Genomic DNA, 27,915 nt, shown 5'->3' with positions numbered 1-27,915 from the left:
CTGGTACAACCTAACCTAACCTAACCTAACCTAACCTAACCTAACCTAACCTAACCTAACCTAACATAACCTAACCTAACCTAACCTAACCTAACCTAACCTAACCTAACCTAACCTAACCTAACCTAACCTAACCTAACCTAACCTAACCTAACCTAACCTAACCTAACCTAACCTAACCTAACCTAACCTAACCTAACCTAACCTAACCTAACCTAACCTAACCTAACCTAACCTAACCTAACCTAACCTAACCTAACCTAACCTAACCTAACCTAACCTAACCTAACCTAACCTAACCTAACCTAACCTAACCTAACCTAACCTAACCTAACCTAACCTAACCTAACCTAACCTAACCTAACCTAACCTAACCTAACCTAACCTAACCTAACCTAACCTAACCTAACCTAACCTAACCTAACCTAACCTAACCTAACCTAACCTAACCTAACCTAACCTAACCTAACCTAACCTAACCTAACCTAACCTAACCTAACCTAACCTAACCTAACCTAACCTAACCTAACCTAACCTAACCTAACCTAACCTAACCTAACCTAACCTAACCTAACCTAACCTAACCTAACCTAACCTAACCTAACCTAACCTAACCTAACCTAACCTAACCTAACCTAACCTAACCTAACCTAACCTAACCTAACCTAACCTAACCTAACCTAACCTAACCTAACCTAACCTAACCTAACCTAACCTAACCTAACCTAACCTAACCTAACCTAACCTAACCTAACCTAACCTAACCTAACCTAACCTAACCTAACCTAACCTAACCTAACCTAACCTAACCTAACCTAACCTAACCTAACCTAACCTAACCTAACCTAACCTAACCTAACCTAACCTAACCTAACCTAACCTAACCTAACCTAACCTAACCTAACCTAACCTAACCTAACCTAACCTAACCTAACCTAACCTAACCTAACCTAACCTAACCTAACCTAACCTAACCTAACCTAACCTAACCTAACCTAACCTAACCTAACCTAACCTAACCTAACCTAACCTAACCTAACCTAACCTAACCTAACCTAACCTAACCTAACCTAACCTAACCTAACCTAACCTAACCTAACCTAACCTAACCTAACCTAACCTAACCTAACCTAACCTAACCTAACCTAACCTAACCTAACCTAACCTAACCTAACCTAACCTAACCTAACCTAACCTAACCTAACCTAACCTAACCTAACCTAACCTAACCTAACCTAACCTAACCTAACCTAACCTAACCTAACCTAACCTAACCTAACCTAACCTAACCTAACCTAACCTAACCTAACCTAACCTAACCTAACCTAACCTAACCTAACCTAACCTAACCTAACCTAACCTAACCTAACCTAACCTAACCTAACCTAACCTAACCTAACCTAACCTAACCTAACCTAACCTAACCTAACCTAACCTAACCTAACCTAACCTAACCTAACCTAACCTAACCTAACCTAACCTAACCTAACCTAACCTAACCTAACCTAACCTAACCTAACCTAACCTAACCTAACCTAACCTAACCTAACCTAACCTAACCTAACCTAACCTAACCTAACCTAACCTAACCTAACCTAACCTAACCTAACCTAACCTAACCTAACCTAACCTAACCTAACCTAACCTAACCTAACCTAACCTAACCTAACCTAACCTAACCTAACCTAACCTAACCTAACCTAACCTAACCTAACCTAACCTAACCTAACCTAACCTAACCTAACCTAACCTAACCTAACCTAACCTAACCTAACCTAACCTAACCTAACCTAACCTAACCTAACCTAACCTAACCTAACCTAACCTAACCTAACCTAACCTAACCTAACCTAACCTAACCTAACCTAACCTAACCTAACCTAACCTAACCTAACCTAACCTAACCTAACCTAACCTAACCTAACCTAACCTAACCTAACCTAACCTAACCTAACCTAACCTAACCTAACCTAACCTAACCTAACCTAACCTAACCTAACCTAACCTAACCTAACCTAACCTAACCTAACCTAACCTAACCTAACCTAACCTAACCTAACCTAACCTAACCTAACCTAACCTAACCTAACCTAACCTAACCTAACCTAACCTAACCTAACCTAACCTAACCTAACCTAACCTAACCTAACCTAACCTAACCTAACCTAACCTAACCTAACCTAACCTAACCTAACCTAACCTAACCTAACCTAACCTAACCTAACCTAACCTAACCTAACCTAACCTAACCTAACCTAACCTAACCTAACCTAACCTAACCTAACCTAACCTAACCTAACCTAACCTAACCTAACCTAACCTAACCTAACCTAACCTAACCTAACCTAACCTAACCTAACCTAACCTAACCTAACCTAACCTAACCTAACCTAACCTAACCTAACCTAACCTAACCTAACCTAACCTAACCTAACCTAACCTAACCTAACCTAACCTAACCTAACCTAACCTAACCTAACCTAACCTAACCTAACCTAACCTAACCTAACCTCCTAACCCAACCTAACCTAACCTAACCTAACCTAACCTAACCTAACCTAACCTAACCTAACCTAACCTAACCTAACCTAACCTAACCTAACCTAACCTAACCTAACCTAACCTAACCTAACCTAACCTAACCTAACCTAACCTAACCTAACCTAACCTAACCTAACCTAACCTAACCTAACCTAACCTAACCTAACCTAACCTAACCTAACCTAACCTAACCTAACCTAACCTAACCTAACCTAACCTAACCTAACCTAACCTAACCTAACCTAACCTAACCTAACCTAACCTAACCTAACCTAACCTAACCTAACCTAACCTAACCTAACCTAACCTAACCTAACCTAACCTAACCTAACCTAACCTAACCTAACCTAACCTAACCTAACCTAACCTAACCTAACCTAACCTAACCTAACCTAACCTAACCTAACCTAACCTAACCTAACCTAACCTAACCTAACCTAACCTAACCTAACCTAACCTAACCTAACCTAACCTAACCTAACCTAACCTAACCTAACCTAACCTAACCTAACCTAACCTAACCTAACCTAACCTAACCTAACCTAACCTAACCTAACCTAACCTAACCTAACCTAACCTAACCTAACCTAACCTAACCTAACCTAACCTAACCTAACCTAACCTAACCTAACCTAACCTAACCTAACCTAACCTAACCTAACCTAACCTAACCTAACCTAACCTAACCTAACCTAACCTAACCTAACCTAACCTAACCTAACCTAACCTAACCTAACCTAACCTAACCTAACCTAACCTAACCTAACCTAACCTAACCTAACCTAACCTAACCTAACCTAACCTAACCTAACCTAACCTAACCTAACCTAACCTAACCTAACCTAACCTAACCTAACCTAACCTAACCTAACCTAACCTAACCTAACCTAACCTAACCTAACCTAACCTAACCTAACCTAACCTAACCTAACCTAACCTAACCTAACCTAACCTAACCTAACCTAACCTAACCTAACCTAACCTAACCTAACCTAACCTAACCTAACCTAACCTAACCTAACCTAACCTAACCTAACCTAACCTAACCTAACCTAACCTAACCTAACCTAACCTAACCTAACCTAACCTAACCTAACCTAACCTAACCTAACCTAACCTAACCTAACCTAACCTAACCTAACCTAACCTAACCTAACCTAACCTAACCTAACCTAACCTAACCTAACCTAACCTAACCTAACCTAACCTAACCTAACCTAACCTAACCTAACCTAACCTAACCTAACCTAACCTAACCTAACCTAACCTAACCTAACCTAACCTAACCTAACCTAACCTAACCTAACCTAACCTAACCTAACCTAACCTAACCTAACCTAACCTAACCTAACCTAACCTAACCTAACCTAACCTAACCTAACCTAACCTAACCTAACCTAACCTAACCTAACCTAACCTAACCTAACCTAACCTAACCTAACCTAACCTAACCTAACCTAACCTAACCTAACCTAACCTAACCTAACCTAACCTAACCTAACCTAACCTAACCTAACCTAACCTAACCTAACCTAACCTAACCTAACCTAACCTAACCTAACCTAACCTAACCTAACCTAACCTAACCTAACCTAACCTAACCTAACCTAACCTAACCTAACCTAACCTAACCTAACCTAACCTAACCTAACCTAACCTAACCTAACCTAACCTAACCTAACCTAACCTAACCTAACCTAACCTAACCTAACCTAACCTAACCTAACCTAACCTAACCTAACCTAACCTAACCTAACCTAACCTAACCTAACCTAACCTAACCTAACCTAACCTAACCTAACCTAACCTAACCTAACCTAACCTAACCTAACCTAACCTAACCTAACCTAACCTAACCTAACCTAACCTAACCTAACCTAACCTAACCTAACCTAACCTAACCTAACCTAACCTAACCTAACCTAACCTAACCTAACCTAACCTAACCTAACCTAACCTAACCTAACCTAACCTAACCTAACCTAACCTAACCTAACCTAACCTAACCTAACCTAACCTAACCTAACCTAACCTAACCTAACCTAACCTAACCTAACCTAACCTAACCTAACCTAACCTAACCTAACCTAACCTAACCTAACCTAACCTAACCTAACCTAACCTAACCTAACCTAACCTAACCTAACCTAACCTAACCTAACCTAACCTAACCTAACCTAACCTAACCTAACCTAACCTAACCTAACCTAACCTAACCTAACCTAACCTAACCTAACCTAACCTAACCTAACCTAACCTAACCTAACCTAACCTAACCTAACCTAACCTAACCTAACCTAACCTAACCTAACCTAACCTAACCTAACCTAACCTAACCTAACCTAACCTAACCTAACCTAACCTAACCTAACCTAACCTAACCTAACCTAACCTAACCTAACCTAACCTAACCTAACCTAACCTAACCTAACCTAACCTAACCTAACCTAACCTAACCTAACCTAACCTAACCTAACCTAACCTAACCTAACCTAACCTAACCTAACCTAACCTAACCTAACCTAACCTAACCTAACCTAACCTAACCTAACCTAACCTAACCTAACCTAACCTAACCTAACCTAACCTAACCTAACCTAACCTAACCTAACCTAACCTAACCTAACCTAACCTAACCTAACCTAACCTAACCTAACCTAACCTAACCTAACCTAACCTAACCTAACCTAACCTAACCTAACCTAACCTAACCTAACCTAACCTAACCTAACCTAACCTAACCTAACCTAACCTAACCTAACCTAACCTAACCTAACCTAACCTAACCTAACCTAACCTAACCTAACCTAACCTAACCTAACCTAACCTAACCTAACCTAACCTAACCTAACCTAACCTAACCTAACCTAACCTAACCTAACCTAACCTAACCTAACCTAACCTAACCTAACCTAACCTAACCTAACCTAACCTAACCTAACCTAACCTAACCTAACCTAACCTAACCTAACCTAACCTAACCTAACCTAACCTAACCTAACCTAACCTAACCTAACCTAACCTAACCTAACCTAACCTAACCTAACCTAACCTAACCTAACCTAACCTAACCTAACCTAACCTAACCTAACCTAACCTAACCTAACCTAACCTAACCTAACCTAACCTAACCTAACCTAACCTAACCTAACCTAACCTAACCTAACCTAACCTAACCTAACCTAACCTAACCTAACCTAACCTAACCTAACCTAACCTAACCTAACCTAACCTAACCTAACCTAACCTAACCTAACCTAACCTAACCTAACCTAACCTAACCTAACCTAACCTAACCTAACCTAACCTAACCTAACCTAACCTAACCTAACCTAACCATAATTGGTAGACCTAACCTAATTAACCTAACTTTTGTTTTCACGCTTTGACGCTCGACGCCTCGTCTTGAACATATCGTCCAATGCACTGATGAACAGTTTGGGGGAAATAACTCCTCGATACAGGTGGTTAGGTTCAGACTGCTGGTTCTGTACTTGGAGAACCATAGTTGCACCATCATATAGATCCCTCAGCACTTGGAAATATCCACAAACAACAGACATAGGGGCAGATTAGTCTTCTGTATAATCTGTAACATTGTATGAATGTGGTCTATAGTGCTCCTTCGGGGGACTGGAAGTCATCGAGTCTTCGCACACGACAATTCGTGTTGACTTAAATAACTTAAAGACATGACTGAGGAGGGAAATAGGTGGATAGTTCTAAAGAAGAAGGGTTTAGTCTACTGATTTATGGAACATTCCTATTCCACGCCCTTCAAGTTCTCCCCAAGAATAGAACGGAATCAAAAATGCGTGGGGGACGCGAGCACATACTTTCAGGAGCACCGTTGTAATTCTATCCTCACCGGGGGCTTTTCCATAACCTAACCTAACCTAACCAAAGCTAACTTCACCTAACCGTAACTTCAAATTCTTACTTGAAGATTAAATTGAACCTAAAAGGCTAGTTCTAATCAGAAGATTAAGTTAACCTAATTTTATTTTTTATTTTATTTTAACCTAACCTATTTTGACCTAACCTAACCTAACAGTTACATTACCTAACCTAACCTTACCTAACCTAATATAACAATGACTTGTTGTAACCATAACCTAACCCAACCTAACGCTAACCTACAGGTAACCATAACCTAACCTAGAAATGAACCTAATTCTAATCGCTAGGAACATAACCTAACAGTAACCTGTAACAACCTAACCTGAGACCTAACCTAACCTAACCATAACCTATGACCATAACCTATACCTATAACCTAAGAGGACCTTAAAGATAAAGACAAAATGACCTAAGATTAAAACTGCTATTATAAAGTGGTTTGGGTATTAAGTAGGGACCTGTCCTGGAGACTTTTGACCTTATCCTGACCTATGCTGACAATTAAAAATATCCTACCCATCCTGCCTGTCTGACCTAGCCTGACCCATTATAAGCCTGACAACCATACGGCGGACCTAGCTTGAACGCTAGGCCTGACCTAGCCTACATATAGATCCCTCAGCACTAGGAAATATCGCTAGCCTCGGTTGCAACTGACCTGTTTTCAATAGAGTCAAAGCCTTCTAGTAGTCCAGCAGTACATCAGATCATAGTTAGTCAGATTACCTATCCTGACAGTTATCCTGACTTATTTCTGACCTATATCTGACCTATTCAAGACCTATCCTAGACTTCATCCTGACCTATCCTCGGGACCTATCCTGACCAGGAGCTTGACCTATTCTGACCTAGCCTGACCTATCCTAGGATACGGTAGGTCCTGACCTATCCTGACCTATCCTGACCTATCCTGACCTATCCTGACCTATTCTGACCTATCCTGACCTTTCCTGACCTATCCTGACCTTTCCTGACCTATCCTGACCTATCCTGACTTATCCTGACCTATTCTGACCTATTCTGACCTATTTTGACCCATCCTGACCTATCCTGACCTATCCTGACCAATTCTGACCTATTCTGACCTATTCTGACCTAGCCTGACCCATTTTGACCTATCCTGACCTATTCTGACCTATCCTGACCTTTCCTGACCTATCCTGACCTTTCCTGACCTATCCTGACCTATCCAGACTTATTCTGACCTATTCTGACCTATTCTGACCTATCCTGACCCATCCTGACCTATCCTGACCCATCATGACCTATCCTGACCTATCCTGACCTATATTGACCTATCCTGACCTAGCCTGACCTAGCCTGACCTAGCCTGACCTAGCCTGACCTATCCTGACCTATCCTGACCTATCCTGACCTAGCCTGACCTAGCCTGACCTAGCCTGACCTAGCCTGACCTAGCCTGACCTAGCCTGACCTAGCCTGACCTAGCCTGACCTAGCCTGACCTAGCCTGACCTAGCCTGACCTAGCCTGACCTAGCCTGACCTAGCCTGACCTAGCCTCATATAGATCCCTCAGCACTAGGAAATATCGCTAGCCTCGGTTGCAACTGACCTGTTTTCAATAGAGTCAAAGCCTTCTCGTAGTCCACAGACATCAGACATAGGGGCAGATTAGCACATTGATTCAATATTAGAGATTGTAACATTGTATAAATGTGGTCTATAGTGCCCCCTCGGGGGACTAGAAGTCATCGAGTCTCCGCCCGAGACAATTCGTGATGACTTCACTCCCGTCTTTAAATTCTTACTTGAAGATTAAATTGAAAGAAAAGGCAGTTCAATCAGAAGATTAAGTTTTGTAATAAACAATGAATTAATTATTATTAATACCTATTCCTCTATTGAATTTACCTTTTTTTAATTGAATATTTTACTTATTTTCATGACGTTCATATTGGCAATAACCATATTAAAAGTTGCGAATGTCAAAATATGTATGCGCGAATATTTGCGAATGCGAACCTGAATATTCGTTACATCACTAATACATATTTTGTAATAATATAGTTTTAGTTTGTGGCGACAAGTGACAGACGACAGATGTCGCACATAGACTATCGACGAGCAAATTAACAAATGACGTCATAAATATCCTGCATCGCACATGTGAAGTTAACATGCGAATTAACATGGATAGGAAATCCCAACGAACAACAGTTGGGCAGAAACCCCGCCAGACATGATCATCTCGCCTGATCGGAGGATTCTCTTTTTCTTAGGGAACTTTACTCTCTGTTCCCTAAAAGTTGAACAGTGATTTTATAAACAGTTTAGTTTTATTACAAGTGCGTTTTTAGTTTTAGACGTTCGTGACCCCGAGCGTATTACGTGTGTACCCTCGTCCTGCATACTCAGCGTAGACTTGTACCCACGTCGTGTAACTTGACAGGGCGAACATAATTTGTAAATGCTTTAATCTTCTCGTTCAATGCACTGTTTTCCAAGTCGTTTCCAGTCAGGTGTTAGTTTTTGCATTTAAGTATGCTTCACTGTAGCAGCAGCTGTACTGTGTCAATACACCAAAATACTTACGATTGGCCACCGCGACCGTCAGTGACGAGCCGCTACAGCTGGATCGAGAGGTTAGAGACACCGACTCGTAATAATTTTACGCGCGTTCGTATTTTCCATAAAAAAGGTCGTTACGTGCGATTGTGGACATAAAAAGGCATCCATAAAACAAAGCAATAAAACGTAAGTCGTTAGACGTCGGCACACAAATGAAGTGTGGCGCACGTTACACGTTACACCGTACATGCAAACACTAATTGGTCATAGTCATACATATTCATTAGGGTTCCGTAGCCAAATGGCAAAAAACGGAACCCTTATAGATTCGTCATGTCTGTCTGTCCGTCCGTCCGTCCGTCCGTATGTCACAGCCGTTTATTTCCGAAACTGTTGGGCCTACATAGTTGAAACTTTGTAGGATGGTGTATTTCGATAACCGCTATTCGAATTTTGAATAAAAATGAATAAATTTAAAAATTAAGTAAAGGGGGGCACTCCATACATGGAACTGATGTTGGTAGATTGTGTCGTGTTTACAAGTGCGACTACTAAAGCACTTAATACAATACATGTCCTGATTTGGTCACACCTGCCAAGTTATTTTACAACTTTTATATTATGTCATCTACTTGCCTAAATAGTAGCGTGTTTACAATGTGTACAGCGGTTGGCCTGACGTGTGTACAGCGGTTGGCCTGACTTTATTATTATTCCTCGAACATTAAGTGTTTCTCCCATCTTAGTGGGGTTCTTAGAAAGCACGGGCCGAAGCCAAATGCGGTCAATTCAGTTTAAGTAATCTATGAATTTAAAAAAAAACATCTGGTTAGGCGACAAGTATTTAATATGACTGCTTTTTGAAGAAGAAGGTAAGTTGATGGGCTAATATTTAATTCCTTAAGACGATGAAGAGTTTTTGGGATTACTCCCGTGGTTGATAGAATGATTGGGACAGTTTTGGTGTGGGTAATCCTCCACTGTGTTTTAATTTCTATTGATAAATCTGTATATTTTGCATTTTTTTCTGAGTGTGTGTTAGTGAGATTATGGGTGTTGCAAATGGCTATATCTATTATGTAAACTAACTTTTTCTGTTTATCGAGCATAGTTATGTCTGGTCTATTGTTGTAGATTGTTTTGTCTGTGATGATAGTCCTGTCCCAATACAATTTAAAATGTTGGTTTTCTAATACTGCATGTGGTTTGTATTTGTAGTAGGGTACCTTGTCGGAGACTAATTTGGTTTGTATGGCTAGTGACTGGTGAATTATTGCGGCGACTTGATCATGGCGGTGTTTGTAATCAGTCTGGGCTATGGCTCGGCATGCTCCTGTGATGTGCTGTATAGTTCCTGACGCACCATGACATCGTCTACAGGAGTCGTTGTAATTGGGTCTACGGATGATGTATTTTTGGTAATTGGCTGTGTCAATAACCTGGTCCTGTATGGCAATCATAAATCCCTCCGTTTCAGGGAAGAGTTCGCCTCGCTGCAGCCACGCGTTCGATGCTTTCATATCGACATGAGGTTGCTGCAGGTCGAGGCGATGTCTTCCGTGGAGAGATTTATGTGCCCAGGCTGCTATTTTATCTCATTTGCTAGTTATGTGTTCATTGCGTTGAGGGTCAGTAGAATGTAGATTAAGTGGAGTATATTTTCTATCTATCTGGGAAATTGCTTTATGAAAAGTACTATTTTGGGATTTGAGCATGAAAAAGTTTCTTAAATTAGTAATCTACTGATTGTGTAGATCTTGTACGTCTATGGCCCGAATACTGATATGCTACTCAATTTTAAGTCTCGTGCTATCTCTGTCATTTACAAAGAATTTGTAGAGACAGAACGATTGCTTGAGCGCGTCTTAAATTGAGTGACGTTTGAGTATTTGACCATTCGAGACCCCGTCCGCCTTCATCTCTCGGCAATGTAATTCTTTGCACACAAGATCTTGGGTGGTGTTCTTGGTCAAAGATGTATTTATTAACCGTTGTTATTTAGTAAGATCTGTTTTTGACCAATTTATGATTCCGAAAGAATAGGCGAGTACGGGGATGGCAAAGGAATTGATGTACTTAATTAAATTACGGGATGTTAACTGCGATCTTATCAAAATGTTTAACCTGTGCTTGTATTTAGCGATTAATTTATTTTAGTGTGTTTTTGATCAATTTGGTATGTTTGTTCGAAGCCTAAATATTTGTACGTACAATCTTGTGTCATTGGTCCTATTGTCATTCCTGAATCTAGTATGTATGGGTTGGACTCAATAAGCTGCCCTTTACGAAGGGAAAAGATTTTACATTTGTCAATGCCAAATGTCATGCATATGTCGTCTGCATCTCATCTGCAAGAATGTGGAGTCCAGGTGTACTGTTGCTGTAGAGTTTGATGCCGTCCATAAACATTAGATGAGTTAGTTCGAAATCTGGGAAGTCATTACCCTGTATTGTAAGGCCGGTTTTAAAGGAGTTTAAAAGATTTGACAGAGGATTTAAAACAAGGCAGAACCAAAGAGGACTAAGGGCATCGCCTTGGAAAATTCCTCGTCCAATGGGTATAGGATCGGTCTCTACTAGATTTCCTAATTTTATTTTGGTGTTCCAGTGTTTCGTGGACTCTGTCAAGAACTGGATGATGGATGGATGGATTTTATAATGTTGTAAAATGTAAAATGGTGTGTCGGTGTATCGGTAAGTCGGTGTATCGGTTAGTCGGTGTGTCGATGAGTCGATGTGTCAGTGAGTCAGTCTATCGGTGAGTCGGTGTGTCGGTGTATCGGTGAGTCGGTGTATCGGTAAGTCTGTGTGTCGTTGAGTCGGTGTGTCAGTGAGTCGGTGTGTCGATGTGTCAGTGAGTCGGTGTGTCGGTGTGTCGATGAGTTGATGTGTCGGTGAGTTGGTGTATCGGTAAGTCGGTGTGTCGGTGTATCGATGAGTCGGTGTATCGGTAAGTCGGTGTATTGATGAGTCGGTGTGTCAGTGAGTCGGTGTGTCGGTGTGTCGATGAGTCGGTGAGTCAATGTGTCAGTGAGTCGGTGTATCGGTTAGTCGGTGTATCGGTGAATCGGTGTATCGGTAAGTCGGTGTGTCGATGAGTCGGTGTGTCAGTGAGTCGGTGTGTCGGTGTGTCGATGAGTCGGTGTGCCGGTGAGTCGGTGTGATTTGTGCCATCACGTAAGGTGTGAGGTTCATTCATTGACCTATCCCCAACCCCTGAATCCCCCAGCCCATGTTTCGCCATACATTTTCCCAGAGCTGGCAAAGTATTGTAAGTTTTTAATCCTTTCTGATGTTACAGGTGTCCATGGGTGAACTGATTGCTTACTCAATTGCGTACCGAACCTAGGGATGCGTTTCTTAGAAAGTGGGTGCAGGTGTTGTGGCGACAGTATGGCAGAGGCCAGACAGCGACCGGCGACCGGCGACCGGTGGTAGTGTTGTGGTCGCGGCGTAGTGAGTGAGCGAGCGGTGCGCGCGCAGCGTGGCGGCGGCGGGCGGCGGGCGGCGCCTGGCTCGCCGGCAGTCAGCGCGCGGCCAGCGTCGCGTCACGTCGCGGGACGGCTGCAGCTCCACGCCGCGCCAACATCGTACGATACGTAACTTTGTAGCTACTTTACAACTTTTTCATAAGTACTATGCTGCGGGCAGAGCCGATGGACGATTGACAGTGGATGTGAAGCGAGTGCACGTTGTGGTATACAGTGGCGAAGTGGCAGTGTAGTGGCCAGTGATGATGATTACGAGTACGAGAAGTGCCTGCAGGCAGGCGTAGTGCGCGAGGCGGACTGCACTCCTCGCATGTGAGTCGCCACATGTGCCGGCAGCGGGCTCGCAAACTGTTGTCGCCGGTACTGTGTGAACTTATCCTCTGCTGGCTTGATACTGATAGTGTCTCGTAAATAACAGTAGCTATAATAAGTAAATAAGTCTGAAGGCGGTACCAGTAATAAGCCATTAAAACTGAACTCAAGCCGTGTTGTGCTGCTTTGACTGAGTTAAGACAAGCTGTGTTGACTCTCTATTTGTCAACAGCATCATGTGCTCAATTGGTTTTCCTCCATGACGAATAAATGAAACTTTTTATTACGAATGCATAGTACTAGTCCCTTATTTTATGATACTGCAGAAATTATTGACTAAGCTAAAGTTTACCCTCAGTGGGCAGTTTGTCTAGTTATTAGGTTTTATGAATACCTATCTATGTGGCATTATGGCACTCGCCATAATTACCGACCAACATTGGCAACGAATATAACAGCTCACGTGAAGTAGCTGTCCGTGCAGTGTTCTAGTCGCTATCTAGTCTTTTTTACAATAACTTAGGAAGTGTAATGTTATCACATACAAGTTGCCAAACAATAGTAGTGAATGGGAATTACAGACACAATGAAGTATAAAGATGAGAAGTAGACGAGGACGACGGCGCTCAGTGACGCAGCATTACAAGTATTGTAAATACTGCCAGATACAGCATTACAAGTATTGTAAATACTGCCAGATACAGCATTACAAGTATTGTAAATACTGCCAGATACAGCATTACAAGTATTGTAAATACTGCCAGATACAGCATTACAAGTATTGTAAATACTGCCAGATACAGCATTACAAGTATTGTAAATACTGCCAGATACAGCATTACAAGTATTGTAAATACTGCCAGATACAGCATTACAAGTATTGTAAATACTGCCAGATACAGCATTACAAGTATTGTAAATACTGCCAGATACAGCATTACAAGTATTGTAAATACTGCCAGATACAGCATTACAAGTATTGTAAATACTGCCAGATACAGCATTACAAGTATTGTAAATACTGCCAGATACAGCATTACAAGTATTGTAAATACTGCCAGATACAGCATTACAAGTATTGTAAATACTGCCAGATACAGCATGAGCATAAATTAAACGTGGAGACAAGCAACTACTTAGTGATCTGTAACAGGTGTTGGTGAGGCACACCAGCTCTTGTACGTAGAGAACCAGTTCCTGGAAGGAGCCGCCACATCAAACAACTTGGGCAGATGGAAGAGTGCAGATAGTAGTTCTTTATTAGTAAAATGTATGAATCTGTATGGAGATGGTCACAAGTGCCTAGTTTAGGAAGATGTTAGACGTGCAATGCAACAGGCATACTGCAGATAGTTGATGTAAACTTCTCTCAGTAGCTGCTGTTGTATGAGGTACAATAAGTCACACTGACACACACACACACACACACAATGCACTACACAAGTACACAAGGTGGCGCATTTAACAGGTGTCGTGTACTGAACGTACTGTGGGGCGGCCAGAGTGAACGATATATACGTACTTCGAAGCATTGACGAAGATGTTGAGCTCACCAAAATCATCAAGTAGTTACCACAAACTTATATTTTGGTAGCGACAACAAGTGTAACTTGAAACATAACATCCTTTATTTGTCGTCAGCGGTCAGGCTCTATTCTATGTTTTTGGATGACCAAAGATTTGCGATGTCATTTTATCCTAGTCTAATATAACTAGGCTCGGAACCACATTGCTCGGATCGCAAAATTCTTGGAACTATGCTGAAATAAAATTATTTCGTGCCAAACGTTGCACTGGTCAATCAAACGGCTGTGTCCACATACCATCAAGACGTAACATTTTGTTTCATCTTGTGTTTAATAGAAGAATACAGATTTTGAAGTTAAACTATTACAATGAGCCAAATTGCGGGAATAGCTAATAAACAATGAATAAATAAATAAATGTAATAAAGAATGTCCCAAAAGAAAGGCTTAGGAATATCAATTTAGTTTAGCATTCAAGTTTATACAAAAAGTGTTTCGGTGACTGTAGCACTAGGTAGCTAGTCTTTAGCTATTTAAGTATCACCAAACATTCCATTTATTTGAAAAAGCATCAAAGGTTTCGCGAATCTTGCACAACGATGGACAAACCAAAATTCAAGCGTTCGACCAGGAACAGTGGAACATTAGAAGAGTATAATAAATATGAATTAATCAGTTTGTTGGTGATATGTATCTCAAACCTGCCATTCGGAACCACAGAAGTGCGTCCGATGTGCGTAGAGAATCATTAAGTATATGGTATTTTGCACATACACGTAAAGCTGCACCTCTATACAACCCAGCTGGTGCTAGAGTTAGGATGGCGACGCAAGATGCCAGCTACAGCCTGACAGGTACAATGTCTCCGACAAACAATTTACCTCCAGCAGAGGTGACGTATGTTGGCGTCCACTCCGTCCTGAATTAAAATCTGTTGATTGCGTGAATGTAATGAACTAGACATACTCGCGACTTGGTCGCGGGAAGTGTAGTTGTTATAGAGTACTAGTACTGAGTAATTAGTAATTACACATGTACTGGCCACAGAGACACATTTATTACATACAACACGACATTTGTTACCTCTAGCGCCTGTTTCACAAATCTGATCAGTTAGCTGTAGGCTAAACTAACACATCATATTTTGACTATTCGTATGAAGAAAATCCGATCGTCCGTCAAGTAGTCTAACAGAAAACCAATCAGACGTCGTGTAACAACCAGACCTCAGCACATGATTGTTAGTGATCTCAGTAAAATGTTTCCGTATTCGTCTGTGATTTAGTTTCGACAAATAGTTACGTAAACAAGGTATAGTACACGATCGGGGATTATTAACTGACTTTGTCAATAAGTTTTTAAGTTAGTTTTTTAAACGTAGTTTTTTTTTTATAATTCATTAATAAGTTTTGTTCATTTTTAAGCACATAATGAACTAGTTCATTTTTATATTTCGTCTTTCTACTACCAGACTCTGAAACATAGACTCACAGAGCACTATACGAACACTTTCTCATGTGAAATAAAATGAGTTCAACACAAGAATGTTGCATTCTTGACGACAGCATGAGCTGTCGGGATCGGGTAGTGAACACCTGAACACGTCCATTTTTCTACGTCCATCGTAAACGTTAATCGGATTTACTTATATTATTATTATCTTACCTTATATTATTATCAAGCCAACGCACGCAACAGTCTCAAAGGGTAACCATACGTGTGTGGTTATTTTTCTGTCAATTTTTTGTCAACTCGTAACCATTGTTTCTTCCCGCGTCAAGTAATGTTTACTTATTTATTGTTTACATTCCATGTATTCCACACACTCCATGGGACATTACACCACCAGCGCTCCCAAGGCCGAGCCGCCAGTCGGTAGAGTCGTTCGATCTTCGTGTGCGTGTATCAGAAAGAGTACTTATTAATGGACACTGTCCTAACTTTATGTGTTCCACAGGGCTGGACACTGGGCCCGGTGCTGTTTATAATGTTTTAAAAAATTCAAGTAACTACTGGCACTTCGTGATGCAGCGTTATATTAGTAAATCATGTAAAACATCTACAATAATTGCCAATTGTCAGCTGCCTCAAGAGGAATCGGGCAGGTTGCACGCATACCGTACTGCCAGCAAATTATTTCTTAGTCTACTGACTCACAATACTCGATTCAATACATAAGTCCATCTCTTTCTCCAAAATTAGACTAAACTCCCTGCAGTTAAACAAGATGTATACTGAGTCCGTGACCGCGGGGTGTGATTAGATAGTGCCCTCACGTCGACGAGCACATTGCCGTATCAGAGTTGCGACATTTAGGTTTTGTCGCAATCTCTTCTAATTGATTAACTATCTATTAATTAATAATCTATCACAAACATGATGCAGTGCCGACGCGGGGCCCACTCCACGTTGAATACTCTGCCGCTAGAGACAGTGCAGAAACCTTTTTACGTTTGGTGTAACGTGCATATTCCCTTTCGTCCGATTAACTAATTAGACACATTTGAACTTGTAAGTTTATAATCCAGGCGCTTTCTCCTTGTGACCGTGATGTTGTCGGTTTTGCCGTTATCAGAGTTGTGACATCTAGTGTTGAATCTCTTCTAATTTATCAACTATCTATTAATTAATATATTATATTATTATGTAATTACTCTTGTTTATTATGACACTTTTCTTTGTTTAGTTAGCTGTGGAAAACAGTATGGGTTACATGTTTACCACATAGAACATTTGTCTTAGCTATGTTATTTCATGAGCATGTAACTATGTATTTTAAATAAAATAAAAAAGTGTGAATAAGGAATATTTACCATGTTTTTCTATTTGTATAAATTTCCGATATTTCGGCACTGGTGCAAGCGCCATGATCATGGATGAACTGGAGTAAATGCGGGTGGATGTGTAAGAGCAGACAAATCGGTTTACTGTCTTTCTCGTTCGTTTTTTCCTGACACCGCTACCATTGTCACTTGTATCACTTGTAAAACATGGTAAATATCCCGTTTCGAGTTCTAATACTAGTGTTAGTGACCAGTAGAGTCAGTTTAAAAACTTATAAGGGTGAATAATTTCGTCCTCTTGCACATATTATATTTATCAATGTACCTACATACATACATATACATATATATTAATCTAAAACACAATATTATACGTGAGACGAGACATTATGTATGCTGTATCATTGGGCGCTGCGATTGAATGAGTACAATGTAAAGAAACAAATATAGTCAGTTATATTAGGAGCTATCGCATCATCAAAGCAAGATATGATAGTTAGAATGTAGTGACCCCACAATGTGGGTGCATGTTACGTGCAGTGAGCGGTCGGAGTGCAGCGCGGGTTGTTGTTGCAGGCGGGGGCGCGGCCGACATGTTCGCCAAGAAGGTGCGCCACCACAAGAAGTACAAGGTGCGGTGAGCGGCGCCGCGCGGCGGCACTAGCGCCACCATGCTAGAGGAAGGGAGCCGCGACCTGGCCAAGCGAGCGTACGCGGAGCCCGCGCCCCCCGCGCCCCCGGGCCGCGACGAGGCGCGCTGCTGCCTCGCGCGGGGGCGCGCCGACGAGCGCCAGTTCTGCTGTCGCTGCGCCCACAAGCGCCGCGCCTCGCCGCTCACCTGCCTCGCCATCTGCTTCCTCGTGCTCACCTACAACCTGCTCGGCGGCTTCCTGTTCCTGGCCATCGAGGGCAACGTCACCGCGGAGGAGACCGCCGTCGCCGCGTCCAAGCCGAACCTCAGCCAGTCGCAGAGTGTCTCCACAGATTTGAGATCGAAGACAGTGGAGCGGCTGTGGTCCATCACCGAGGACCTGAACATCCTGTACAAGGAGAACTGGACCAAGCTGGCGGCCAAGGAGCTGCTGGAGTTCCAGCGCGTGCTGGTCAAGTCGATGCGCGGCGGCGGCGCTGCGCATGCGCGGCTGCCGCTGGACCACGAGCACGACTACCGCTGGACCTTCTCCACCAGCTTCCTGTACGCGCTCACACTCATCACTACCATCGGTGAGCCACCACTCGTATGTTGTACGTGGGTTTCAAACAGAATGGGTCAACATTACAGACATATCTAGATACTATTGTTTAGGACTGCATTGTCGACTGGGTCATCGGCTGCGCAGCGAGTCTTGGCCTCTTGGGTTCGATTCCTATACAGGACAATATATTTATACGTATCACTACTAATATTTATTTTACACGTAACACTGTGTTGTCCCGAAACAAAGCATGATACAAATATTTAAACCATCAGATGAAACACGATAAACGTAAACGATCAGACGTATCACCTGATGGTAAGCAATCACAAGTGCGTTGCCGGCTTTTTGGGGGTTAGAAATTTAAGGGTTGTCGTTCGGGAATCGGGGATTGGGAGGATTGGGAAGGGGGGAAATGGGCCTCCGGTAACCTTACTCACACAACGAAACGCAACGCAAGCGTTGTTTCACGTCGGTTTTCTGTGAGGCCGTGGTATCACTCCGGGCGAGCCGGCCCATTGATATGAATGAGCTTACCTTCGAATGATACGCCTCTCTCGCGCAGGGCACGGCAACGTGACGCCGAAGTCGTCGGCGGGCAAGCTGGTGGCGGTGGCGTACGCGTGCGTGGGCATCCCCATCATCATGCTGTACCTGTCCACCATCGGCGAGGCGCTGGCGCGCACGTTCCGCGTGCTGTACTCCAAGCTGTGCCCCGCGCGCCTCGCCGCCGACTCGTTCCACGCGCGCGCCGACTGCCTCAGCCGCTACGCGCTGCCGCCCGACTGCAAGCAGTTCGACTGTGACAAGAAGGACAAGTTTGAGAGACAGAAACGGACGCCATTTCAAGCCGCCTTGAATCTAGACAGTTTTAGTGGTGGTTACCATTGGACGTGTCGGGACCACACGCGAGTGCCAATTATACTTAGTTTATTACTGATCGTGTTGTACATAGCGCTAGGGACCTTCGTATTCCACACGACCGAGAGGTGGACCTTGGTGGACGGGTGTTACTTTTCGTTCGCGAGCCTGGCGACCATCGGGTTCGGGGACTTGAAGCCCGGCCTGTACGCGAGTACGATATCTGCTAAGGCAGAGGACGTGGCGGTGGGGGTGTGCTGCATCTACATACTGGTGGGCATCGTGGTGGTGGCCATGTGCTTCAACCTGATCCAGGAGGAGCTGGGCGCGGTGGTGCGCGGCTTCACGGCGCTGTGCACGGGCGCGGCCAAGTCGCGCGCCGTGCACAGCGCGGACGCGGCGTGCGAGGACAAGCTGGCCATGGCGCTGGTGTCCTGACACCGCGAGACGGCCGACTCGGGGCCGTCCGTGGCGTTCGCCGGCTGCGAGAAGCGGCAGCAAGTGACGTTTAAAATAGACTCTTTGAATCCGACAAAGTTCAACAGCCTGCCCCGGCGCAAGTCGTCCCAGTACGGCGAGGAGAGCTTCCAGCGCAACTCTGCGGCGCGGCGCTCGGCCGGCCACGCGGAGCGCTGCGTGGAGTACTTCGTGCCGCGCAGCCTCAGCGAGTTCAACCTCAGCGGCGCCGCCGGGGGCGCGGCCGAGCTGTGCGAGCTGGCGGCGCTGGGGGCGCGCGGCGGAGGCGCGGCTGGGGGCGCGGGCGGGGGCGCCGGTGGGGGCGCGAAGCCGCGCGACAAGATGGTCACGTTCGAGGACGACCGCGCCGCGCCGCCGGCCGAGCTGCCCGCCGACGACGTCTTCATGTGACAACGATGTGAACTAGACATAGACTTGTTGGTATGGACATGGTTTGTTATATTATAATAAAATATGAAGTTTTGCATTACGACTGCTGTTTTGTTCTGTGTCCACTGCGTAACATGATGCCGTCGCTTGATGGAACGTGACTGAAGTTGTTCACAGCCGCGCAGCCGGTGACTGCAGGTGGTGTAGGTTCCTACAGTAGTAAGGAGGACACATTTGTCTGACTGGAGGTCTGTCCATAACAGTGCGGCCCACATGTCATGCTATATTATCTAGTATAATTGTGTTCTGTAATTATAGTGCTTGAATCAAGTTAATGCAGTCCCAGGGTGCAGGATTGCTGTTACACCTGTATACGACCGTCTTCATAGATTTTTGCAGAAAAAACTGATTTTGTCTATTTTTGCGTTCTTGGATCATAACTTGAGGTAAAACTAGATCAAGGGTTAGAATCATATTATTTGGCATAATGTTACAGGATAAAGGAGTTCACTTTAAATCTTTCTATTGGTATAACTATGGTATTTGTGACCAAGTAGGTATTATTACAGAATATTATTATATTGACGGTCCCGTTATTTGCGACCACGCTGACTTGTTGAATAAAACGTGTGCTCTAGTGAGTGCCATACAGTCCGACATATATTGCCACGTGGTGTGTCTCCGCTAATATGACGGTACAAGTGATATCGCACCGTTTATAAACACGGGAAAATATTCAAAACCGTAAAAAAGTCGAGCCCCCCTCCCCCCGGGCGACCCGGGTGTGCCCGGCCGGTGCATTATACAAGACGTCTCCATTCCTGTAAAGGGGCACATCTTTTGATGCCGTTTCCAGGTCACGCCGCACGTCGCGCCTCCATTGTGCCGCCGCTACAGGATGCTCCGAGGTTGTGTTCCCCCACTCCGCGCTTGGTTCAGTGCATGGCCGCAATGGCCGCCGCCGACACAGCACGTGCAGCAAGGCGGCGCTCGGCTGTCCACCGGCTGTGCAGCAAAGCACTGATTTACTCACAAAACTTTAGCATTGATTATTGATTTGTTAATCTTACCAAATATTCTATTCTGGAAATTTATATTTTTACTGAAACTAAAGTAAATGTTACGTACACTGCCGTACATGACGTCACTAGGTGGACCCTCAGCACGGCTAAGGTAAGTAAGTAAAGATTGACTTGGTACACGTGTACGGTAAGCATGCGTTGGTCGGTTCAGTAGTTACTGACTCTGTACTGAATCTGTCTTTATTTTCCTGCCTACAGAGTGGGTAGCTGTGCTGATTGCACGTACATTGTATGCAAATAGCTTTATCCTGAATATATAAAAGTAAACACACGAGTATAGTTTAAATGCCCTAATGACAAATGACTATCGAGTCACTCGTGTTAGCTCTCTCTACAAGAATGATGGCGAACCCAATGCAAACCAATACATTGTATGATATAATATGTAGCTGGAACACCCGGTACAAGTGTTGCCGGGCGTGCAGTGCGTGCGGGGAATCATAGGCTCTGCTCACTAAACGACCGCGTGCCAACACTGTTCAAATTCGCATGAACTGCCCACTTTGTTGGCTTAACGAGCGCACTCCGAGCGCGGCTGGTTCCCGTCGCCCGCTACTGTACTGACTGCGAGCGCCGCGCGCTGACTGCCACACTGCAACACTCCGCCGCGAGGACAAGCAGCAGCCGCTCGTCCCGCGGCAGTGGGCACTGAGCGTTTGTTCTGGCGAGAGATTCACAAATACCGAGTACGAGGGGGCGGTCGTTAGGTCGCCGGCGGTCGATGGCTACGGAGCGGCCGCCATTTATTAAAACACGCTGAGCTCGTCGACACCCGATCATCCCGATTCTTTAGCTGATTTCATTTGGAACGGAAAGGGCGCGGCCGTCAATGTGCTTACGAGCCGGTTTCTAATATTGTACATCAAGCCATGCTGGGCGACTACTAGACACGAGGGGTTGTGTTATAATAATTATGTAGAAAGTATTGCAGAGTGCAAACAATCGGCCATTTGAATTAAATATCACGAGCTGATGTTATTCGTCGGCAGCGGACAGTCGTGCACTGCGGACTTTCCAATAAACCTCATTTTGACGAGCTAATGACATTGGAATTTTAATTCCAATACTTATAATAAATTATATTTCTCATAGACACCTGTTATATTGGCAGATGTATGTACATCATGGCACCTACTGTGTCTACATAGTACAACAAGTTTCACCAGTTATGTTAAGTGGGACACTAAGATTAGGGACGAGACTATAACTATATACCGGGTACAGTTCCAGATTCCGTGCTATTACAGACAAATTAAAAAAAATAACCAAAATGTCAATAATTTTTAACGATTAGGAAGTTGAACCCAAGACCGTAGTTGCAATAATTGCGGCTTCGAGATACATTTCTTAACATTTAACAGTAGCAGTTAGGTATCGCAGGTACTGTACGATGTCACTGGTGACGGTGTACTTCAGTGTAGTCCACTTCGTACCGGCCACACCAGACGCGTCACTGGTGTGTTGAGTAATACATAGCGACACTAAAGTTAGCACGTAACAGGACGATGACGTTCCTATTTTCCGTATATCTAGGCTTCAGCCAGGAACAAGTGGAGGAAAGGAGTAATTGAAACCCTTTGAATACAAGATTATTATTCGGCGGCCGTCAAACGTCAAGCTGCCGACAGGAAGAATAATGACACTGGACGCGATATTAAAAATTCAATTAATTTCCTTTAAATGAAAGTGGTTTAATATGCGATAGTGGCGAGTCACGACCCCCCCCACTCCCGCACCCCCCCCTGGGTCGTGACGGAGCACGATGTGAAACAATACGTCTTTGTGCGTGCTGTGTGAGAGGTTACAGCAGTTCCCCTGGATAATGAGATCGCGCGCATTGTGCGCCGGCCGCACTCGCTCGCGTCGCACTCACGCTACACAAGGCTCATCATACTAAGTAGGTTTCATAATACATCAGTGTCCGTATGTAAAAATGTCTAACAGTACTTCTGAGTGTCCTATCTTGTGAGTTTGTGAGCCCTTACTACACGATAACTAATACGAATACTGTGGACTAGATGAGTGCATTATAAATGATGGAGGTGGACACGGTAATATTGTAGCGCTGCAAGTGGTCACGAGCCACGTAGCCGCATGTTTGGGAGCGACGCGAAACTGCATGACTTCCAAGTTCCAGGGACAGCGCGGGCGAGGCAGGGTGCGGAGTATGAGGTGCAGGCGGCGGGGGGGGGGCAGGGTACCGCTGAACACAATCTAATTCCAGCGTCTCGCCGAGGCTTTTAGCGTGTCCATAATAACGCATTTATGTTTTTAATCTCAGCAAAGGGTCACAATGGAACCTTAAAGCCTTTGTCTTTATAAGCTCGATTTTCCTGCAATGACAGTTACTTAAATTGATAACGTCTAACCGTTGTACTCCATATATGCATGTATGTGTTTCAGTTGGGCGACGATTACAATAGTGGCACAGCTTTCGCTCCATTTATATTTATCCACGAACACATTCGCTGTACTTACTTAAGTTCGAGAGTTCACACACTATGTGCGTCTACACATATTATTGGGCACAAAAACATTGTTGAGCTGTATGAACAGACTGAGAGAAAGCCTAATGTGGTAGCAAAGTTTACGTGATTGAACCTACAACTATCTGTGTACAACTGTTACATTATGGAAAATGGATTGATTGTTTGTTAGGTGGATTATAGTTTGAATTGATGAAACCAAAAATGATTATAGTACTTCGAGAGCGAGGTGTCGCGATGTAATTATTGTGTTGATGTGATTACCTTAATATTAATTACAACAACCGGCGACCGGCGCGCCCCCGCGCGGTGCTCACTGCCACGACACTAGTTTACAGGAGGCGGGGCTCGGCCGACACTGCACGAGACGTTGCTTATGGCGGCGTAGGTACTGGCACCCGTGTAGTCATACAGGACACACCATGAGCCACTAGCGCTGAGCTGTTGGGGAACCGTCAGGTTAGAAGTAATAACATCACCTCGTTCGATTGTAATACAACGACACGCACAATGGGCACATACATCGTATGGAAATTATTGAATGTTGCAATTGAGAACATTTTGATATGTTCGATGATATTATAACTCGATAGAGTTAGTGGAGCCGGTCCGCTATGGTGGAGTAAATGATTATTAGATTAGCTAGCGGCGGTGCGTGAAGTTGACATCATTTAAATAAGTAAATTGGTTGGCAGCGCGCTATGAATACAGAATGCATGGCGTGTGCCATGCAGGCGTGCACTGCCCGCGTCGCCAGTGTGGGTTCAGTCCGGGTCGTGCCGTATTGTACTGTTTGTAATGAAACAATAAACGTTGTGAAAGTTTCACAAGATTGAAGGCAACAGCGTTAGTTTGCAATTCCCATACAAGTGTATAATAGAGTAGAGACCTTTGTAACCTCGCACGGGACAATCTTCGTACGATGACACTATCCAACTAGAACAAAAGATAATTTAACCAGTTGCCTAAGTCACCGCTACGATGCCGTAGCCTGCTACGCAATCGCGCGTAGCGCGCCGCGTAGTCAATCTGCTACGCCACGGCGGCATTTACATTGTGGTTATTTTTATCTTAACCAATTTTTTAGTTCTTCTTAACCAGGTAGTCCTAACATCAGGCAGTCAAGATCTCCAACGTTTTGACAGTCATTACTAATATCAAGTACGTAATTCAAATCCCAATATATTCGAGATGGTATTTGAGGTCAGTACATAAGGATTACAAAAACTCCTTTCACAAACCTCTTGACGGAGCTCTGAGCGGCTCATCATTAGGGATATAAAAAGGTATCGTCAAGATGGCAAACGTACGCAGGATGACCCTTCAGCAGGAATCAATTAGTTCGTGTAGTGTAGTAGGAGCACGTCGCTTCACGTGGGTCTGTGGGACCCACCGCGGCCTCGTGAACAAAGTAATTGATAGTAATCACAGTTAACAGAAGTCTAGTTTTACATTCAGAGATTGATGCCGACACTGCTGCGCTACTGCTGGTTGTGGTCAGAAGTGGGTTTGACCCTTCGAGTACAGCTAATTGAGTGCGATAATATCATTCGCTGTTAACACTAGAAGGACTCCACCTACTAGCCTTTAGAAAGACTACGTCCTTTACTCGGGGGGCCTTTTAATACAGGTATTAATGTCAAGCTGGTAATCATGTAAATAAATATAATATTAGCCGGCTGTTAATTGATTCAGATGCATAAACAAACATACCAATGTAATGAACATTCATACGAAATAGATTTCATGTTTACATAATTAAGACAACATAATATTATGTTCATTTCGAACGTCTCAGTGTCCACGCGACAAAATTATCTTTCTCCTAACTCTTGGTCGGTGGTCGAACGTTCGGCTCGTACTCCGTATACTCACATGTACATTAGCAGAGTATGCACATACTATTACATGTACTCACTCCGGCCATACCTTCGTGACGGAGGACCATGATCACGCTGGCGTCACTATACATCGGACGCATTGTCTCCATCAGCTCCAGTCTGCAGCGGCGCATTGTCGCGCGGCGGAGGAACACAATCGGATGATATTTTATTAGATTACTGAGTTCAGGTGCTCCAATATTTGAGTTTAATTAAAGCGTGGCACGCTACTGCAGCGCCGCGTGTCGGCTAAACAATGGAACTTTATAAAAACGTAGCATCGTTCGGTTCATTTGTATTGTTTGCGTTGGGACAGGGTCAACGTACGTGCAGTCGAATATCTGAGGCGGACTCTGTGAACAGCATCATGGTTCTGCAAAATGCTAGGATTCTGAAATATTAGTGGTGGGCATGCAGATTAGATCTGTGGTGTTATGTGCAACGTCTTAGGCTATGGTGATGTAAATGATTGCAAGCCAGATGCGCCAGTTGCGTTACTCCACCGGAGAGTTTCGTCCCGTTACAATATTACACGGAGAGATTATTTGACGAGCGCACGTGCGTCCCTCGGGCCTACATATTTGTTACGTAACATAATTGAATCTGATGAGGATGTGAACCTTATTAGCGGTGGAGTATCGATTCAGTGCTTGCCCGCGAGTGTCGCGGCGAATGTCTGAGTCTGATATGTAATAACTCCCAAATTATTCAGGGAGCAGGTGCCACACAGACACATACACACACACACAAACACGCTGAGCTCGCGATGCCTTTGCCCACGAGTTGGGACTTCGCATTGAGTAGAGATGTGAAACCAAAGTTATTGTTCTTAATATTAGTTTCAGGGAAAAGTAGTAACTGTCATATAAAAATAATGTTCCAATCTGCGCGCGTAAACAATATTCGTTCATGGGTGTCATTATCGCATTTTCGCAGTCGTATCGCGCTCGTGACGCGTTCGTGTCGCGCTCGTGACGCGTTCGTGTCGCGCTCGTGACGCGTTAGTGACGCGTTCGTGACGCGGCCGTGTCGCTGCCGCTATGTGTCGGTCAATAGTGCCGACAGGCGCACCTTCATTGGCGGCTATTTAAATAAAACAGTTCTGCTTGCGACAATTTATTTGGTAGGTAATGAGAGAGTGCATTCAGTATTTTACGGTTGATGATGCAAATCTGAAATATTGCTCAGAATTATTGCACGAGCAGACTACCGCTTTGAGTACTGGCGCTGAGTGCAGCCGCGTTAAATACGTGCTATGTCATAAAACCATCTCCGTGTGTCGTGCTTGTAAGAGATAATGCTCGGCTGCCGATACAAACATATGAATCCTTTTCTCTCTTGTCTCGACAGTTCTACGCGCGTCGCGGACAATGTAAGTGACGCCAATGTCATTAATGGTTTTCCATGGAATGCTTGTTACGTGTGTCAGACGCTGATCATTTTCAAATTATCGATTGAATGAAATCATCGCCAGAAACAGATAAGTAAACCATGTTCCAGTTAGGTACAGCGTCTATATCACAATAGTACGGGTGCACATTTCACGTGGCATGTAAACGGTGTAGCACCATAGGCGCACAGGTTACTACGCGGCGTAGCAACAGTGTTGTGAATGCTACGCCCGCCGTAGCACCGTAGCACGATCGTATTAATATTCAAATGTTATGGTAACGAGTTGTTCAAGTTTTTGTAGTGATTATCAAATTAATTTAAATTGTAACACGATACATTGGGGTCATAATGTTATAAAAAAGTTGTTCCTGAGTTGCATTATTGAAGTTGCTGTATTCAATTTGCTATATAATAAAACAAGGCGTAATCTTTTAATAAATCAATTTAAAGTCCCTTAATTTCCTGGGCTCAGGGTACTAATATGTCTTCTAACGTTGTGCCTAATCTCAGTAATTGCCCTTAATAGTACCTACTACCAGTTTCAAAGTCGTAAGTTATTGGTTTTATTTAGTACGAGGTTACGTTGTGTAATTATTCACATTATATTGTATGTTCCTCGCGTCTCTTGGCGCAATCCTCTCACCGTGTGTTTCAGCTCGATTTGTCGGCAAAGCGAGCTCACGCCACCGCTACAGCTCGCCGGTCGGTAGCCGACTCGAATTAGCACTTCAAAAGGCGATGAGCACCGCCTCCTCTATTTTGTACACTTTTGATGTAACTCGTACATTTAGTGCGAATTTAAAATAGGATGCGCTTTCAAACAAGTACTTTCGAGATAGAACTCGGAATACTCGCGAAATTGCCGTGTACGCTCGTAAAAAACTTGAGCGACGACTCACTAATTACGTGTCCAATATTTTAAAATAATCTACAACACTAATCAAAACCAATACTTTGTGTGTTTGAAGGCAAACTTGCCGTGACGTGAAGTCGTGGAAAGTGAATCATTCGAGAATATAGTGAATCATTCGAGCTGTGCCTGCAGACGGGCCGCGGCCAGACGTGGCTCGGTCTCGGCGGAGCTCACGG

General features: G+C 43.8%; 2 protein-coding genes across 4 annotated transcripts in view; one reads left to right on the top strand and one right to left on the bottom strand.

Annotated features, from left to right (window-relative positions):
* LOC118274534 (homeobox protein cut) overlaps positions 1-27,915 on the bottom strand; it is a 231,004-nt gene that overhangs the window by 102,531 nt on the left and 100,558 nt on the right. The window lies entirely within an intron of this gene.
* On the top strand, positions 12,382-20,086 carry LOC126911222 (TWiK family of potassium channels protein 18-like). Of its 2 annotated transcripts, none has more exons than XM_050697013.1 (3): positions 12,382-12,774; positions 17,660-18,307; positions 18,845-20,086. In XM_050697013.1, the coding sequence occupies exons 2-3, from the start codon at positions 17,755-17,757 to the stop codon at positions 19,576-19,578; spliced, it is 1,287 nt and encodes a 428-aa protein (XP_050552970.1). In that variant the 5' UTR covers positions 12,382-12,774; positions 17,660-17,754; the 3' UTR covers positions 19,579-20,086. The 2 variants fall into 2 exon arrangements, with proteins under 2 accessions (XP_050552970.1, XP_050552969.1); XM_050697012.1 differs by having other exon boundaries at positions 12,383-12,822.

This window comes from Spodoptera frugiperda, chromosome 11, assembly GCF_023101765.2.
Source record: "Spodoptera frugiperda isolate SF20-4 chromosome 11, AGI-APGP_CSIRO_Sfru_2.0, whole genome shotgun sequence".
Taxonomy (NCBI): domain Eukaryota; kingdom Metazoa; phylum Arthropoda; class Insecta; order Lepidoptera; family Noctuidae; genus Spodoptera; species Spodoptera frugiperda.
This window is presented reverse-complemented; position numbering and strand designations above follow the sequence as displayed.